Source organism: Anser cygnoides, chromosome 6 (genome assembly GCF_040182565.1).
Source record: "Anser cygnoides isolate HZ-2024a breed goose chromosome 6, Taihu_goose_T2T_genome, whole genome shotgun sequence".
NCBI lineage: Eukaryota > Metazoa > Chordata > Aves > Anseriformes > Anatidae > Anser > Anser cygnoides.
The window spans coordinates 25,569,835-25,584,591 of NC_089878.1; the positions used below are offsets into that span (position 1 = coordinate 25,569,835).

The 14,757-nt window shown below is 45.7% G+C and overlaps 2 protein-coding genes across 3 annotated transcripts in view; one reads left to right on the forward strand and one right to left on the reverse strand.

The window, feature by feature from the left end:
- Positions 1-6,700, reverse strand: part of LOC106029917 (glycerol-3-phosphate dehydrogenase [NAD(+)], cytoplasmic-like) — a 31,218-nt gene extending 24,518 nt beyond the window's left edge. Inside the window, exons 1-2 of one of the 2 annotated variants that reach the window (XM_066999441.1) lie at positions 6,615-6,700; positions 5,647-5,707 (exon numbers count right to left, since the gene is read on the reverse strand). The gene's annotated coding sequence lies outside the window, so the exon portion shown is untranslated. The remainder of the gene's footprint in view (positions 1-5,646; positions 5,708-6,614) is intronic. The other variant, XM_066999442.1, reaches the window with a different exon arrangement.
- The window catches only part of OSBPL11 (oxysterol binding protein like 11), a 37,715-nt gene continuing 24,419 nt past the window's right edge, over positions 1,462-14,757 (forward strand). The window contains exon 1 of the mRNA XM_066999430.1: positions 1,462-1,729. Coding sequence (XP_066855531.1) covers positions 1,596-1,729 — 134 coding nt within the window. The 5' untranslated portion in view covers positions 1,462-1,595. The remainder of the gene's footprint in view (positions 1,730-14,757) is intronic.

The following is a 14,757-nucleotide window of genomic DNA, read 5'->3' on the forward strand; positions in this document are numbered from 1 at the left end:
CCAAATGCAAAAATGTTTTGAACGTTGCTGGGAAATCTGGGACGTGCTGATGGGAGAGACCAAGAGAGCCTTCAGGGTTATGAAGCTGCTGTCAGGGAGGGATGTACTCTGTACTGAAGGGTTGCAACTGGCCAAATGAACTGTTTGTCTGAAATAACTTCTCCTTTGCATTTTTTTTTTCTGTCTGACTTACATGCATTCTCATGTAGGGCACTTTTAGCATCTTTTGTGTAACAGTTGTTTACCATAATATAGCTGTGCTGAAAGTGAGACCACAAAAAAGGTAGGTAGCTGTGTGTCCAAGCAACCTGCCTGTGAGCTGGGGAGGAGAGGAGGAAGAAGTGATCAGATGAAATGGGATGTGGAGCAGAACCACAGCCTCGCTAACCACGGCAAGTATCCTTCGTCCCGATTTTAAGCAATGCAGCCACAATCAACTGCATTTTGGTTTTGCAAAAGTGATGCCCGGCCTGAAAGAGTACACAAACCAAAAACTACTTTTCCCAGTTAGCTTTGTGTCATTCTGTGAAGGAAAAAAAATACTTAACTGTTGCCCACATGCAGTATTTGGTGGCAAAATAGAAAGAGGTATGTACTTCCTCTCAAGGTCAGGCTTTGCTTGGTGAATAAGGCTCTGGGAACTTCTAAATTTGGCCCTGTTTTATGGATCTCTGCAAAAGTTGAACTGGAGGACAGATGTGGGTTTCTTTGAATATTTGATATCAAGCTTGGCATCAAGTCTGGCGTTTGATTTGAAATGAAATATTCTTCCATGAAGACTGCCTAAATCTTTCACTAGAGGGCATCAGCCGGCCAGGAGAACCGCTCCCACGGGCAGAAAACCTTTTCCTGAAAAAAAATCCTGGTACCCGAGAGGTGTTTTATGCAAGCCTGCAGCTCACCGGGTCTTTGACAGAAACTTGTCTGGCAAGCTACCACAGAAACGTCCTTTAAACCGAGGTATCTTAAACAGCCCTAAACTCTTTGTGTAAGTAATGACCGTAACTACCAAATAGGTTGGCTTTGCCCAGTTGGAAGGGGAGCGATTCCCCGTCTTCTCTTTGCGGTGACAGTGTACTCACACAGACGAAGGCTGCCTTCCTCCTAGATAACCCACCTGAAAGGAGGAAGGCACCGGGGGCTGTATTCCACGGTGCTGCCCATAACAACCCTCACACGACAAAGCTTGGACTCCTCGCTCCCGCGTCCCTTGGGGCGGGCAGGCGTACTCTGATGTTTGTTTAAACTCATTTATTTTTGTACAGGTGTGCTCGCCCTCTCCTGAGAGACGAGAGGTCTCCCAGGGGGTCCCAGACTGCCCATGACGGAGCGGGGAGATGGCGACCGCCGCCTCCGCCGGGCGCTGCCCGCACCAAAGATGGCGGCGGCGCTGAGGCGGAAGGGGCGGCCGGGCGGAGCGGTGCGGTGCGGGGCGGAGCGGGGCGGTGCGGAGCCGTCCGGCCTTCCCCGGCCGTGCGGGGAGCCGGGCCGAGCGGGGCGCGGGGGTCGCGGGCAGCCGCCGCCATCTCAGCCCGCATGGGGCTGGCGCGGCCGGGCCCCGGCGCGGCTTGAGGAGGGGCGGGAGGCGCGGCGCCATGCAGTGCGCCGACCCCGCGGCCGCCATGAAGGGGCCGGAGGGCGAGGGCAAGGCGGAGCCGCCGGCGGCGGGGCAGAGCGGCGGCGGCGGCAAGAGCGGCGGGGGCCGCGGCGCCAAGGGCTGGCACTACAGGTGGGCACGGCGGGGACGGCGCGGCGGGAGGCGGCTGCGGGAGCCGCCGCTGCCTGCGGAGCCCGCGGAGCCCGCGGAGCCCGGGGCTGGTGCCGGGCTGGCGGTGCCCTCCGCCGGGATAGCTCGGGCAGCGCCCGGGGAGGCGGCAGCCAGCTGCAAGCCGACTCTTGTTTTAGTTTTTAATTTGTATTATTGTTACTATTTTTTGTTAGATTGCCTCGCGGCTCCGGTGGGGGCGTGCGCCTTCGCTTTGAGGCGGCTCTCATGTGGTCGGGGGTGAGCAGAGCCACATGCTCACGGTGTGGGCGCTGCTGGGGACGCGCCCTGCTTGCTGCTGCTCCTTCTTTTTCCCCCCTGTTAGACTATGGAAACCCATTCAAAGTTGTTGGAGACCTTCCTTCCTCTCTTCGGCATTTCCAAAAAAAAAAAAACCACCAACTTTGTGCTAAGCTCTAGCTTGGCCTGCCTTCTTTGAGGCTGTAACCTCGGTATTTTCATCGAAGCAGTGTGTTTCGGTTCCTGCCAGAAACTTGCCAAGTGGCACGGCTTTGCCTGGCGTGTTTTGGGGGTGGCCGCTCACCGCCAGCCTGGTTAGTCAGGTAGGGCGAGGGAAGCGTGGGGAAAGCTGACCACAGAAGGTTCATTAGAAATAGATTCAAATTAAAATGCTTCCTCTGAACAAGCGATCCCCCTGTGTGTTAAGGGGATTTTGGGGTTTTCATGTGTTTTTTTTTTTTTTTCCTAACGTGTTTTCTGGTTCAAGGAGTCTCTGTTCCCATCCAGATCGAGGGCATCTAAGGTTTGAGGGACTTGTGACTGCTTTAGGACTTTCATCCTTGACTGGAGTTGGGCTGTGTTGCCGTTGAAAACAGTGCAGCTGTGTGAAGTTTGCCCGTTTCTCCTGCTAATGGAGACCCTCCAGAGCAGTCAGTGGACACTCTGCTGTGTCCTGTGTCCTGCTCCTGGGGGCAGGAGAAGGGGCGCCTTGTGCTTCTGCACGGGACGGAAGGGGGTCACCCGCTTGCCTTAGAGAAACAAACGCCTAGGCCCAGCTTGCAAGGGTGCTTCATGCCTAATGATTTTAACAGGGAGCGAGCGGCGCAGGCATCTCTGAGCATCTAGGTCGTAAGTAACTCCCTTTTGAAAGTCCCCTTTTCGAGATTACCTGCCCGGCTGTTCTGTTGCTCTTGCTCGGTGTTGTGGCTTGTAGGACAGAGGTTGCGCTGACCTGCTGAGCCCGCCTGCTTTGCGCCTTGCCGGGCTCACTGCAGCCAGCAGGAATTGCCCATGTTACGCCTCGCGACTACCAGTGTGTGGCTTAAATTGCTCTGATGTGCTAGTGGAAACTTTTTATTTTGTAGGTCTTTGGGACAAGTTTAATATATTAATTGTGTTATGGTGGACACGGAGGTACCTTGCTGTTAGTCTCTGCTCTGTTGGAAATCTATTTACAGCTCTTTATATTTACAGCTTTTTATATTTAATTAGGGACAAAACATCACCTTTTTCCCCTGCCTCCCTAGGATGGTTTCCTGTCGGGATGCTGCAGTTTAGTTTTTGCTCAGTGGATTACTTTTATTATGGAATGTTGTTGAGTAAAGGAAGGCCTCTCTAGTAATAAATGGGTCAGTACCTAAAATACTGGGTTTAGAAACAGATTTCTGGTGGTGGAAGTTCTCCCATTTTAACTTTCCTGGCACAGGATGTAGGCAGTGCATGGTCATGCACTGTAGCAGAAGTAAGGTCCTGAAGTACTGTGTCAGCACAGACTGTATCTGGTGCAGAAGTGTAACTCTGTATTTGGTGAAGTGTCCTTTCCAAAACAGTTGGAGCGTGGTTGTAAGACAAATGGGACCAGTACTTCATACCCTACTGCTATGAATGGGGAGTTACGATGGTGTGTATGGGGGAAGGGGACAGAAATCTTCAGCGCTGCTGGAACCTGAAATAATGGCTCAGAGGGCTGGAAAGTCATGCTTCCTTGGTGTACGGTGCATGTCCAGAGAATATTAAAAAATGGAGCAGAAAGTCTAACTTTATATTTTTTGTAGGGAAATAGTAGGGAGGTTTTTAAAGAGCTGTAGTAAAGAGTTAGGCCTAATGTTTTTCAGTGGAGGAGAAACCACCAGAGGCAGCTGAATGCTTCAGGTTATGTAGAAGTATAGATAAATTTCTTTGCAGACATGCACTACTCAGAGCCTGTGTGCGATGAGTTTGGGCAGCCCATACAGTGGTGCCTTCTGCAGCTTGTATGGCTCAGTTTCTTCAGAGTGAAGGAAGGTACTTTTTTATTTTTATTTTTTGACCTAGAAGAAGTTGAGTATGGGAGTCTGGAGAAACTGCACTTCTAGACATCTCACAGGAAATTATCTTGCTTACTTATGGATGTGTGATAAGTCTCAGAGTGTGTCTGAGAGCAGCCAATGCTAAGCTGCCTTTTCTTGACTGATACCAGTAACGGTGTGAACGTTTAGTTGCAGTGAAGTAGATAAGAAAGAGTCTGAGAGGCTGTGCTGCATGCTCAACTCTTTATCCCTATTTCCAGTTAGAAAAACAGTTAACGTGAGATGAGACTACTGAATAGCTTCAATTATTGAAGTTTACTTGATAAAGTAATTTAAAATTATAACTTTCTGTTTTAAAACTGTTTCTTTATTTTCAGCAGTTATCAATTTAGGAAGTGGCATTTCCCATTTGCATTCAGCAATTCTACTTTTAATCTTGTCCATCTTCATTAATTTTTGCATTGCTCTAGATTGAGTGAACAGAGTAGCTTCAAAGCAGTGAGAGAAAGGGGACAGCTTTGGTAGGTACTCGTATGATGTGTGAATCATAGTCATTCAAATAACATAAAAATTTCACAAGCAGAATCTGTATCTGTGAGCTAAATAGAAAGCTGGTCAGAGTACTTGCCAAGGAAATATAACAAATCCTCTCAGCCTGCCTTGAGGGAATTTCAGATAATTTTGAGAGAAATGACTTGCAATAACTGGTTCTCGTTTATCTACGAAGCTAAAAGTTCAAGGCACTGCAGTTGACTAGAGAAATGAGATTGTCTTTCCCCATTGGAGATGTGCTAATGTGCTGTCCTCTCACATTTTTCTTCATGGTTCTGTTCTCAAATGCATAAATCAATTCAGTTTCTATTAAAAGGGCTCACAGCACTTGTTCCCATGCTGGTAGAAATATATGTACATGCTCATTAATTTCTTAGTGATAGCTGATTTTAAGATTACAAGTTATATTTCAAAACCTGTTTGCTTTTTAGTTCCTCATGTCTTCTTTTTGGTAACTGTCGTTGTTCCCTATTTCTTAAACGGCTTAAGCATTGTTCACTATGGATGTTGCCACAGATATTTATGAAGTGTTACAGGTCAGATGTCTTTTGCTGTTTTTCAAGGAAGCAAGTCAACTTTATCTGCTCTTGAAAGTTTACTAAATGCTGCAGGGTTGTGAATTAGTATATAAGAACATTTCAGTGGAAGTAGTTTCTAAGGCAGTCAGTTTCCTAGACTTTTCCCTCTAGGAATGACAATGACAGGTAAGAGAGTTCCTCATGCTGGATGCGTTCTGCGTGCTATTAGTTATCAGCTTAAGATGGTTTCTCTTGTTATACTACTCCATGGGCCTTTGGGCCTGAGTAAAAGAGGCTGAGAGTGAGTAAACAGCAATGCAAACAAACAGCAGAGAGAGGGCTTTGGCAAAAAAAGCAGCATTATAGCATCATAACTCTTTTAAAAGTCAAATTCAAAAAGCTAAGAAATTTAACGCTGGGTGACGGTTGTCTTTTAAGGGCTTTGTTTTGCAATTGACACTGACTGCTCTTCATAAACGTGCACACACACAAAAAAAACCCAAACCAACAACAAGCGCTCCCCCCAAAAACAACCAACCAAAAAACGTAAAGAGTTACTGACCTTACGTCAGTCTTCTATTTGAGCAGATGAGCATGCAGTAGTGCAACAGAAGAACAGGCAGCTGAAACACATGGGTACATTTTAATTCTATATTTCAAGATGATCGTGGACCCTTCTCCATAAAATAATACCACGGGAATAGTGTTTTAAATGAGGTGGTTGTTGCACTTGTGAGTTTGATCTCAGTTAACTTGGGGTGACTAACAATCTGCTGCACTTCGGCCAAGTGGAAGCAAAGTGTGTGAGACTGAGCTAGACTGTGGAAGTGCTTAATTACTATTATTTTTGTTCATGCTGTCTTGTGAAGTGAATTAATTAGCTCTAACAAAGGGAAGTGTCTTGAAACTGATACCATCTTCTTGAGCAGATGTTGATAAGAGCCCTTTTTATTGAGGGTGGAGTTAATGTCGGTCTTAGTTGTGAGGAAAATATGTAGAGTTTTTCTAGTTTCTGTGTTTTTCTGTTCGCATTCCAAGAATGCTTAATCTTGGAGGATAAATTTCATGTGTTTCGCCCTTTAAAGCTGAAACCAGCTTGGCAGAAGCAGATAAACTGGGTAATGGCAACGTAATGTTTAACAACGCTTCCTACAGCGAACCTCTCCCTTGCTGATCCTTCACTCCTGTCTCTAAACCGGCGTTTCTCATTATAGCATTAATGTAAGCATCTAATTCTTGCTTAGGCTGCCATACGGTGTATTAGCTGGCCTAATTAACTTTGGACTCCTGAGAACAGGCTGGAATTTAAGTCCCTACCACTTGAAAAGTATAAAAAAAGAGACGTTACGCAAACGTCACACTGGGACAGCTCCCAGTAAGGAAGTACCAGGAGTGCAAGCATTTTTATTCTCTGTCTCCCATGTCCTGGGGTTTCTCCCTGTGCTGTCTGGAGCTAATTATTTGTGGTCACACGTGGGGTTTTGGTACTGGGTGTCCCCAAGCCCCCTCCAGGCCTTAACATGGCGTTACCTCAGGTTCCTCAGCTCGTGCGGTGTTCCCTCAGGTTCCCGCTGCCGCCCGGCTCTGTGACATCGCGGCAGCGCCCACTGCTTCTATTTATTACTTATTACGGTTCTGTGGGGGGTTTGCCCATTGCATGGTGGCTCTGATGTCATGGTTGCGTCACGGTGACCTCAGCCTGTTTCTGAAGGCCTGTGATGGCACCCAAGCCGTCTGGCGGTGGAAGGCCCCGGCTGCCGGGCATCTCACAGCACCGGTGGTCGTGCGTGCTGCCCTCCGTTCTGGTGCCAGAAGTCAGGCGCGGATGGCTGTCACGTTCATTTACCGTGGTGGTGGGAAGTGGCTGAAAAGCCCTGTGCCTGCATTTATTTATCCTCGTTTGAGTCCTTGCTTAATGAGTATACCGTGTTCATAGCACCGACTGAGAAACGCTGCGCTCAACGTAGTTGTCTCTTCACAACACACAAGAAGGCCATGTTTAAAATGCTCAGCTGCTTATATCAACCCCACGATCCGTTCTTTGTTATTAAAACGTTAAGATCATTATTTATCTTGTTTATTTTTGTTCTTGCTGAAGCCCCAAGCACTTCTCAAAAGGCAGGTGAGCCGTTGGCACTCACAAACTGGAAGAACAGAGATGGAGCAGATGACAGCTCAGATTCATTGTGAATTGAAAGAAGTGTGTGTGTGAGTGTGTAATAAGTGGGTACAGTTGGGGAAACAGGTTTGGGCAACTTAAATAGACCGTGGTGATGGCTGGTGTTCTAGCAGGGACCCGAACTGGGGCGGTGAGCTCGGAGTTTGTGTCTCCAGCCCTGTGGCTGCTCTGTGAGCAGCTCTCAAGAGCCATATCCCTCTCCTGCTTCCCAGAGCAGGCTGTAAAAGCTGCTGGGGCAGGAGCAACAAACGTGGGAGTTGGTTCTGACATGTGGGATACTTTTCTTAATACTGGGATATTCATTCAGAGTTAAAAATTAAGCTGAACAGAAAAAGCAGAAACTTTAAATAGCTTTTAACCATCAAATAATTGGTGCTTTTTCCTGGAACAGATCTCTCCAGGAGCTAATGGCCATTACAAGCGCCAGTCCTGGAAGCGCAAAGGGTACTTTTTCAACTTGTCTTTTCTAATGTAATCGTGTAGCAGCATGTTAATTAAAATCGCCTACAATATTAATATCCTCCTCTGCCACACACACACTCTCCCTAGAGAGAAGATGAAAAACAAACTGCGTGTGACCTAATCACATGGCTTAATGTACAGGCAGAAAGTGCCTGCTGCTGCTGGTAGGCTGTCCTAGGCTGGTTCTTGTGCTGTACTCACAGTACCATGAAAATCACAGCACCTGTGCATGGACCCCTGTTTACTTAAGGATGTTGCCTTGACACACATGCCCATCATCAGCTGGTGCTGATGAGTTTTTATTGTAGGGGATCACTGCTTGCTGATAGCGCTGTCTGACAACTTTCATTTTAGGGTGCTTGCAAAGCTTATATGGTTTCATGTTTTCTGTACTGCACATCTAACGATGAAATGCAACAGGCTGAAATGGGGTTGGAGAAGTGCTGTTATTTTGCGTGTTAAGCTGACAACCTCATGTTTGACAACCTGGGATGCCTCTCTGCTTTGGAGCAGGAACATCAGTGTCATGGGGAAGGCTTTTTGCCTTGGATGTGCCTTTCTGTCTTTCACATGTAAATTTCAAAGTTTTTGAGTCTGAAAATCGTTTAAAATGTGATTAGTGTTTAGCCACTGATGTTAATTTCCAACAGAGCTCAGTTTGCCGAAGTTGACTTCATTTGCAGTGGAGGAGCAAGGAGCGAGTGGTCTGCAACAGAAAGCCAAAAGTCTTCTGGATAGAGCTGCAGGATGCTGTGTTAATGTGCTCGTTTCTCACCCTGGCTCTGACCTCCTCTGTGCTAACAGTCACGTTGTTTAAGCTGTTTTTCCTCTGTAATCACTAATTGTATGTTCCTCTTTCTCAGAGGCCTAGTTTGGAACAGTTGGCTCTGATTTTGCAGAACTGTTGCAGGGTCACAGCTGCAGCTGAAATCACCAGAAGCTGTGATTTGAAAATATCAACTGCAAAGATATGGTAGGGAAAAAAAATTGGGCCACAGCGAGCTCAAAGCTAGGAAGGCTGAAAATTCACTGTACATCAGTTCCCTGTCAGTAAAATGGGATGACAGTATCCTCTTTCTTTATTGTTTGGTGCATCACTCCTTCATAAACATCGCTAACGAGCATAGGAGAAGAAAATCATAGGAAAGCTTTTTGTTGGAGCATGAATATCAAATGAATAATGCCTGATGTTCACTGTATGATGAACAGGAACGGTTTTGAGTAATTTCTTGTCTGGGGATCACTGTCCACTTAAAGCACTGAACGAGAAAGTAGTCCTGCTATTTTTGTTTGTTGTGATAACCATGAGTGGTTAAACTAACACAGATGCTTTCTTAATTAGCGCTTAAACCTTCTAAGTACCTCATGCCTCAAGTTTAATGTAGGAATATTTTGGGTTAATTTCTGTATATCTAAAAGCTATAGGATAGTTTGGGTTGGGATATCTCTAGTCCAGCCTCATTCGCAGTGCAGGGCCAGCTTCACAGTTACAACAGGTCATTCAGGGCCTTCTCCAGTTGAGTTTTGAGTATATCCAAGGATGGATATATTTGTACTTGCTTGGAAATAGTAATTTTTATCCTGTGTTTAACCTGAAGTGTCTCAAAGATTGTTCAAAAATAATAAATGTCTCTACTTTTTATTTGGGTAGCTAATCAGTGTATGTACCTACGTTTATGAGCTCCTAGGTTAGAAGCAGACCAAAATGCCCGAGGGAGAAATATGCATAGCAGTTGATGAGCTAAAACGTGCTGGAGTGTGTTTAGAGTAACTACTGATGCAGAGGTTTTAACATCAGTGTCTGTGACTAGTACTTACCAGGGTCTGCCACTTTCTGAAGTGCTGTAGACAGCAGATATCGCAGAACTTCAGAGGTGCTCATCCATCAGTGTGTTTGCCCAGCTTACGTTGCGCTGTTATGTTACGTTGCTGCTAGCTGCTGAGCAGAGCAGCTTTAACTGGTCTGCTGCTTGAGCTTTATGAAACTAGACTTGAAGGGAGAGTTTTTTGGTTTCTGCTAACAATAATACGTGAAGTTGTGCATTATGGTGTGCAGCCATAAACTGGTAACGTAAATGCTGTTAGTTACAGGAAGCAATAGTTGTGCTCCAGGGACATAAGGTGGAGAGTTCATACCTCTTGAGCTGCCTGGGTTTTGTACCTTCCACCTCTAAGATGTTGCTGTGAGTTAAATCTACAGTTACTTGTTCAGCAATAGCTTGAGTACTGGTTATCCCTGCAGAATAATCTGCAGGGCTGGCTGCTGACTCTCAAGTCCAGCTTGAATTGTATTATGCTGATGCAAACCCACAAATAAATTGTGTGTGGGTAGAGTTCATGCTGACTTGAGCTCTTTACATACATGCAAGAGAAATTGCTTAGCTGAAACTCACTGCAGTTTTTTTTTACAGGCAGACGAGAGCTAAAGAGCTCTTTAAATGATAAAGTAGTTAAATATTACCAGCTTTACAGTAGTCCAGTGAGAGCAGTATTTTGATTCTTATTCATTAAATGGTCTCTCTCCTTTTCTTTTTCCCATTGCTACCCTACAAAAGCGTTACAGTATTGTTTCATTTGTGTATAATTGATCTGTGGCCTTTAACGCAGAAAAGAGAACTGCAAGTTTAATTAGTATGGCCTTAAAAAAACAACACAACAACAGCAGAAAATGTTGTAAGCTGGATTTGTCATGTTCCCCTGGAGAACTTAGTGCCAGTAGAAAATTTAGGTGTAAATGCAACTGCCTTGTCGATAACTTGGGCTTGCAGGGCTTGGGCTCATTTTGTGTCCTTCATGGCAGATCTGTGCTTCTCTTCCAGTTCATGTGCGCGCTCCTAACAGTTTACAGGAATATGCAGAGAAGTTCTTATATTTAATACAGATGTGTGTTGCTAGCATGTTTTCATGCTTGCAGCCAGTCATTCAGTTCACAGGGTTTACTGTCAGTGTTGTTGTCATGTTGTTGGACCTTTCCTCTTTGCACTTGTTTGTTGGTTTCTAAACTCGCAGTCGAACACAATGGAAACAGATGAGCTGACAAACAGGAGCTCTTGCGGCTGCTCTACAGTTGACTGCATGATATTGTTGGTGAGTTGCATGGGCAGGTTAGCTTTTTATTTCTTCCAAAATCATTTGGAAAAGCGGAACTAATGTGTTGCTGCAAGCTGGATGAAGGTTCCTGCCTTGCCTTGCTGGGTGTGCCGGCAAATCTGCTTTTGCCCCAGAGAGCCGTGGAGTTGGGGTGTGCTGAGCGTGCTGGCAGCTTCTTGGGACTCAGGGATCTTTGCAGTCACAGAAGATAATGTGCAAAGTTTCCACGCTGACATAACTTTTTTTCCCCTTTATCTTCTCTTCCTCCTCCCCGCCCGCTTTTAACGAAAAAGGGAACTAATACATTGTAGACAAGCACTTTGCAGTGGTATATGAGGAATAAGCAAGGTATTACAGACCAAGTTCAGTAAAAAAAGGTTCCTGCTGTTTTTTCAAACTGTGTAGTCAAAGCCATTCATTGGTTTGCATTGTTATGACCGTGCTTTCTTCAGATCCACATGCAGCCAGCAGCTGCTTGAAGCTTACGGAAATCCGCGGGGAAGCCTTTGGCTGCTGCTGTGCTCCTCAAGCAGCTGCGGGGCCTGCAGAGGCCTGGCCGCTTTGAGTGTCCCCCATGGTGCTGCCAAGTGCCCCATCAAAATTAAAATTGGCCGAGGGACAGCCTTGAAGTGTGCTGCGAGCCCTGTCCTGGTGGATAGGTGAATTTTCGTGCTGCTGTTGGCAGCACCCTACTTGTGAGGGGTGAGAAGAAGAGGTGGGGAGGTGCCTGCGCAGAGCCTTCCCCTTGGAGAAGATGTTGGCCCTGTGCCCGTCAGGTGCAAGTTGGCTTGGCTGGAGCTCCTGCAAGACGTCATCGTGGAGCTGCTGTGCCTCAGCATCTGTGTTCAAGACTTGGGTGCTGCATGTAAACAGGATACAGGAGGAATTTGGCCCTGCCATCACCCGCTCTCCTTCCTCCCCTGAGGAGGAAACCAGGCTGCAAGGCACCGACAGCTGCTGCAGCTTAAGGGGCATAGCAGAAAAGGACAAGTAAGGGGAGAAAGGATAAATAAACTAACGGTAATCCTTGGTGAATGTTTTATTCCTCTCGTCTTTGAGTGGTGCTTGGGTATCTAAAAATATGGCTTGTGGAAGACATCACTGGAGATGGGGCGGGGTTGTCCTCTGAGAAGAATACGAACCATTTTGTAATTTCTCATAAACTTTAATCACTTGCTTACAGAGACAATTTTAGTTTCGTAAATATTGTCGAGTGGGCTGAAAAAGTGAGATAGGTGGGCAGCAAAGTTCAATAGTGCTCAGCCTTCAGGGAAAAAAAAAAAACCCCACAAACATTGATTGAGGGGTAGATGTGCTGGGCTGAGGTTCGGGTGCTGTACCACAAGTTCCTGCATAGCTTTTTCTTGGATTATGATTTGCAAGGAGTCATTACTTAAAGTAATTCAGGAACTGTCGTTTTTTTAAAACATGCTTAACATAAACTGGTGCAACACTTGCACTCATTTTTTGTCATCTTTTCAAACAAGGACACAAACTTCTATGTAAGTTGTTGACTCATTGTGGCTGAACTGTTCCTGTTCCTTTGACAATCTGAAACTGCTGTGAGCATTTTGAGTAGCAGCAGCAGCAAGTTGGCTATTAAAAGATATGCTACCCGTAGGTACACATGTATGCGTGTAGCTAGCAGCAGGTTTTGCTAAAAGGGAGAAAGATCCCAGTGCAGCCAGGCCTTGCTGTGAGTGTTGTGCGAAGTTGCTTAGTGGTTTTGGTCACTTCTGCAACCTGTTTTCTAAAAGTCAGAAACCCCAAAGTGGGGTATGATAGGGGCTTCTGAAGTTCTGCAGACAACTTTAAAACAAATTTCACTATTGTTTCCTAGGAATAAATGCTGGCAAGGGCTCTAAGGATGTTACTCATTTTACCACTGCTGGTGCTGTGGTTATCTGAGCAGAGCCAGCACCCAAACCACTTGCTCTCAAAATCTGCCATCTCAGAAGCTTTCTGTAGCTCCCTGAAGAGCCCTGTTTATTCTATTCTTGTGTAATATTACTTTTTTTTTTTTTTAAACAGGGTCTTAGCTGCCTTATGACACTGCTTTAGCTGATGTTACAACATTTAATTTTAACTCTTGCTCTGGAGGCACTTACCTTAAAATTATTGAAGGGAATGCTCTGGTTACAATTCTGTGGCCTTGTTGTTTATTAATAATGTCGAGCATGTTTTGCTGTATTCCCAGGAAAGTACTTGTGTTTACACAAAGGAAGATCAGGAGGTTAGCTCTGTTCCTGTAAGAGGGGTGGACAGTTACAAGATAGTAACAAAATCTATCTTTTGTGAATTATGATTTGCAGTCTGAATTTAAACTTTTTTTTTAGTGTATAAAAATATTACTTATTTAAAAATAAACCTTTCTTCAAGTGTTGAAAACTCTGAGGCACACGGTGTGTGAATTTGTGCTGGGAGAGTGTGATTGATGCCTGTGAGGGCTATGTTCTTGCTCTTCTACTTGTTTGTTTGCTTCCAGGCTCTTACACTGTCAAGGAAATGTTTTAAATACCAGCCGAGCTTCTCATACCCTTTGGGCAGGTTAATCTGTGGCACGCACCTGCTAAAAGTTCGCTCAGCCTTTGGTGGGGTGAAACCTCAATATAGTCTCGATGGCTTTCACAGTTCTGTTGAGGGACACAGTCAAGGTAGAAAACAATGTGACCAGTATTGCCTAGTCTGACAAAATCAGCTTTGCATTGAGTTACAGTTCATGCCTGAGATGTGGGGTCGAAGTTAAGGCTGCGTTACACGCGTGTACTTGCTGTCACCTTGAAGATGGGCACTGGCTCCCTTCGGGCACTTCCTCGGGCTTCTCTGAGGGGCTGTTGTCCATTTTCTTCAGCCAAGCCATCAGTCGTGGCACTACCCAGGCCAGAGGGAGTTGGCGAAGAGGAGGCTAGTATTCCTGGAGGAGCTGCTGTGTCCTGTTTAGCCATGGGACTGGCCGGAGGGCTCCTCCCTGTGGGGAGAGACGCAGGTGAAGGAGAAGTTAGTCAGGTGCTGAGGCGACATGGCGGTACCGCTCTGGCAGTGCTGCAGGTGGTGTTTCCTACAGACGGACGGATCGGTTGTCTCATCATTCCCACTCAAAGCTGTGTAATAATTTTAATTAAAGACACTTTAAACTTTCCACTGTTGTCCAGTGAATGAACTTCCGAGGCCATACACACGGTCCTGCTGTATTCGTTTCAGTCTGAAGCCACTTCTCTCATTTTGTTCCCTTCCATGAAGTGTGCCCCTGGTTGGGGCAGGCCCTCAGCGGGACAGGGCAGCAGCTCTTCCCTGAGCTCTGCAGGCTGTGATTGAAAAGCAAGGGTGAAGTTTGGATTTGCTAGGCAAAATGGAAATCAATTAGCTGTGACTAGGGACAATTTTCAGAACATTAAAGACAAGTTCATGCACTTTTATGACTGCAATCTCACAGTTCTCGGCCTAATTGTGATGGTGAATAAGTCTAAACTGCGCTTCCCTTGTATGCCATAACAGCTAATGAGGACGTGTTTGGTCATGTCTCCTTAGCGTTTTTATGAGTTTAAGATGTATGATAGCCCAAATACTCTCTGCTCTCCTGGGTTTTGTTTTTGTCTGCATAGTACCACTTAATGAGCTATTCCTAGCTAGTCCCACCGGCTGCTTTCCATTGCAGGGTAGTACTGTCATACTGACAGCTAGTGTATGTGTTTTTCTGTTTTTAAATGTAACGTGAAAAATCAGCTACTTGGTTTTTCTTCAAAAACGTGCATTGCATCTCTTCGGATAATGTTACTGTATGCAGGGGCTTCCTCATATGCCAGTGACTTACTATGAGGTTGTTTTCAGTAGTGGTGTCCTAAACAGCTTCCTTTCGGATGAAACAGTGTAACATGTTAGATACCTGACAACTCAGTAAATGTAATCTGGTGATACTGACTCTGTTTAGAAATGAACCATGGA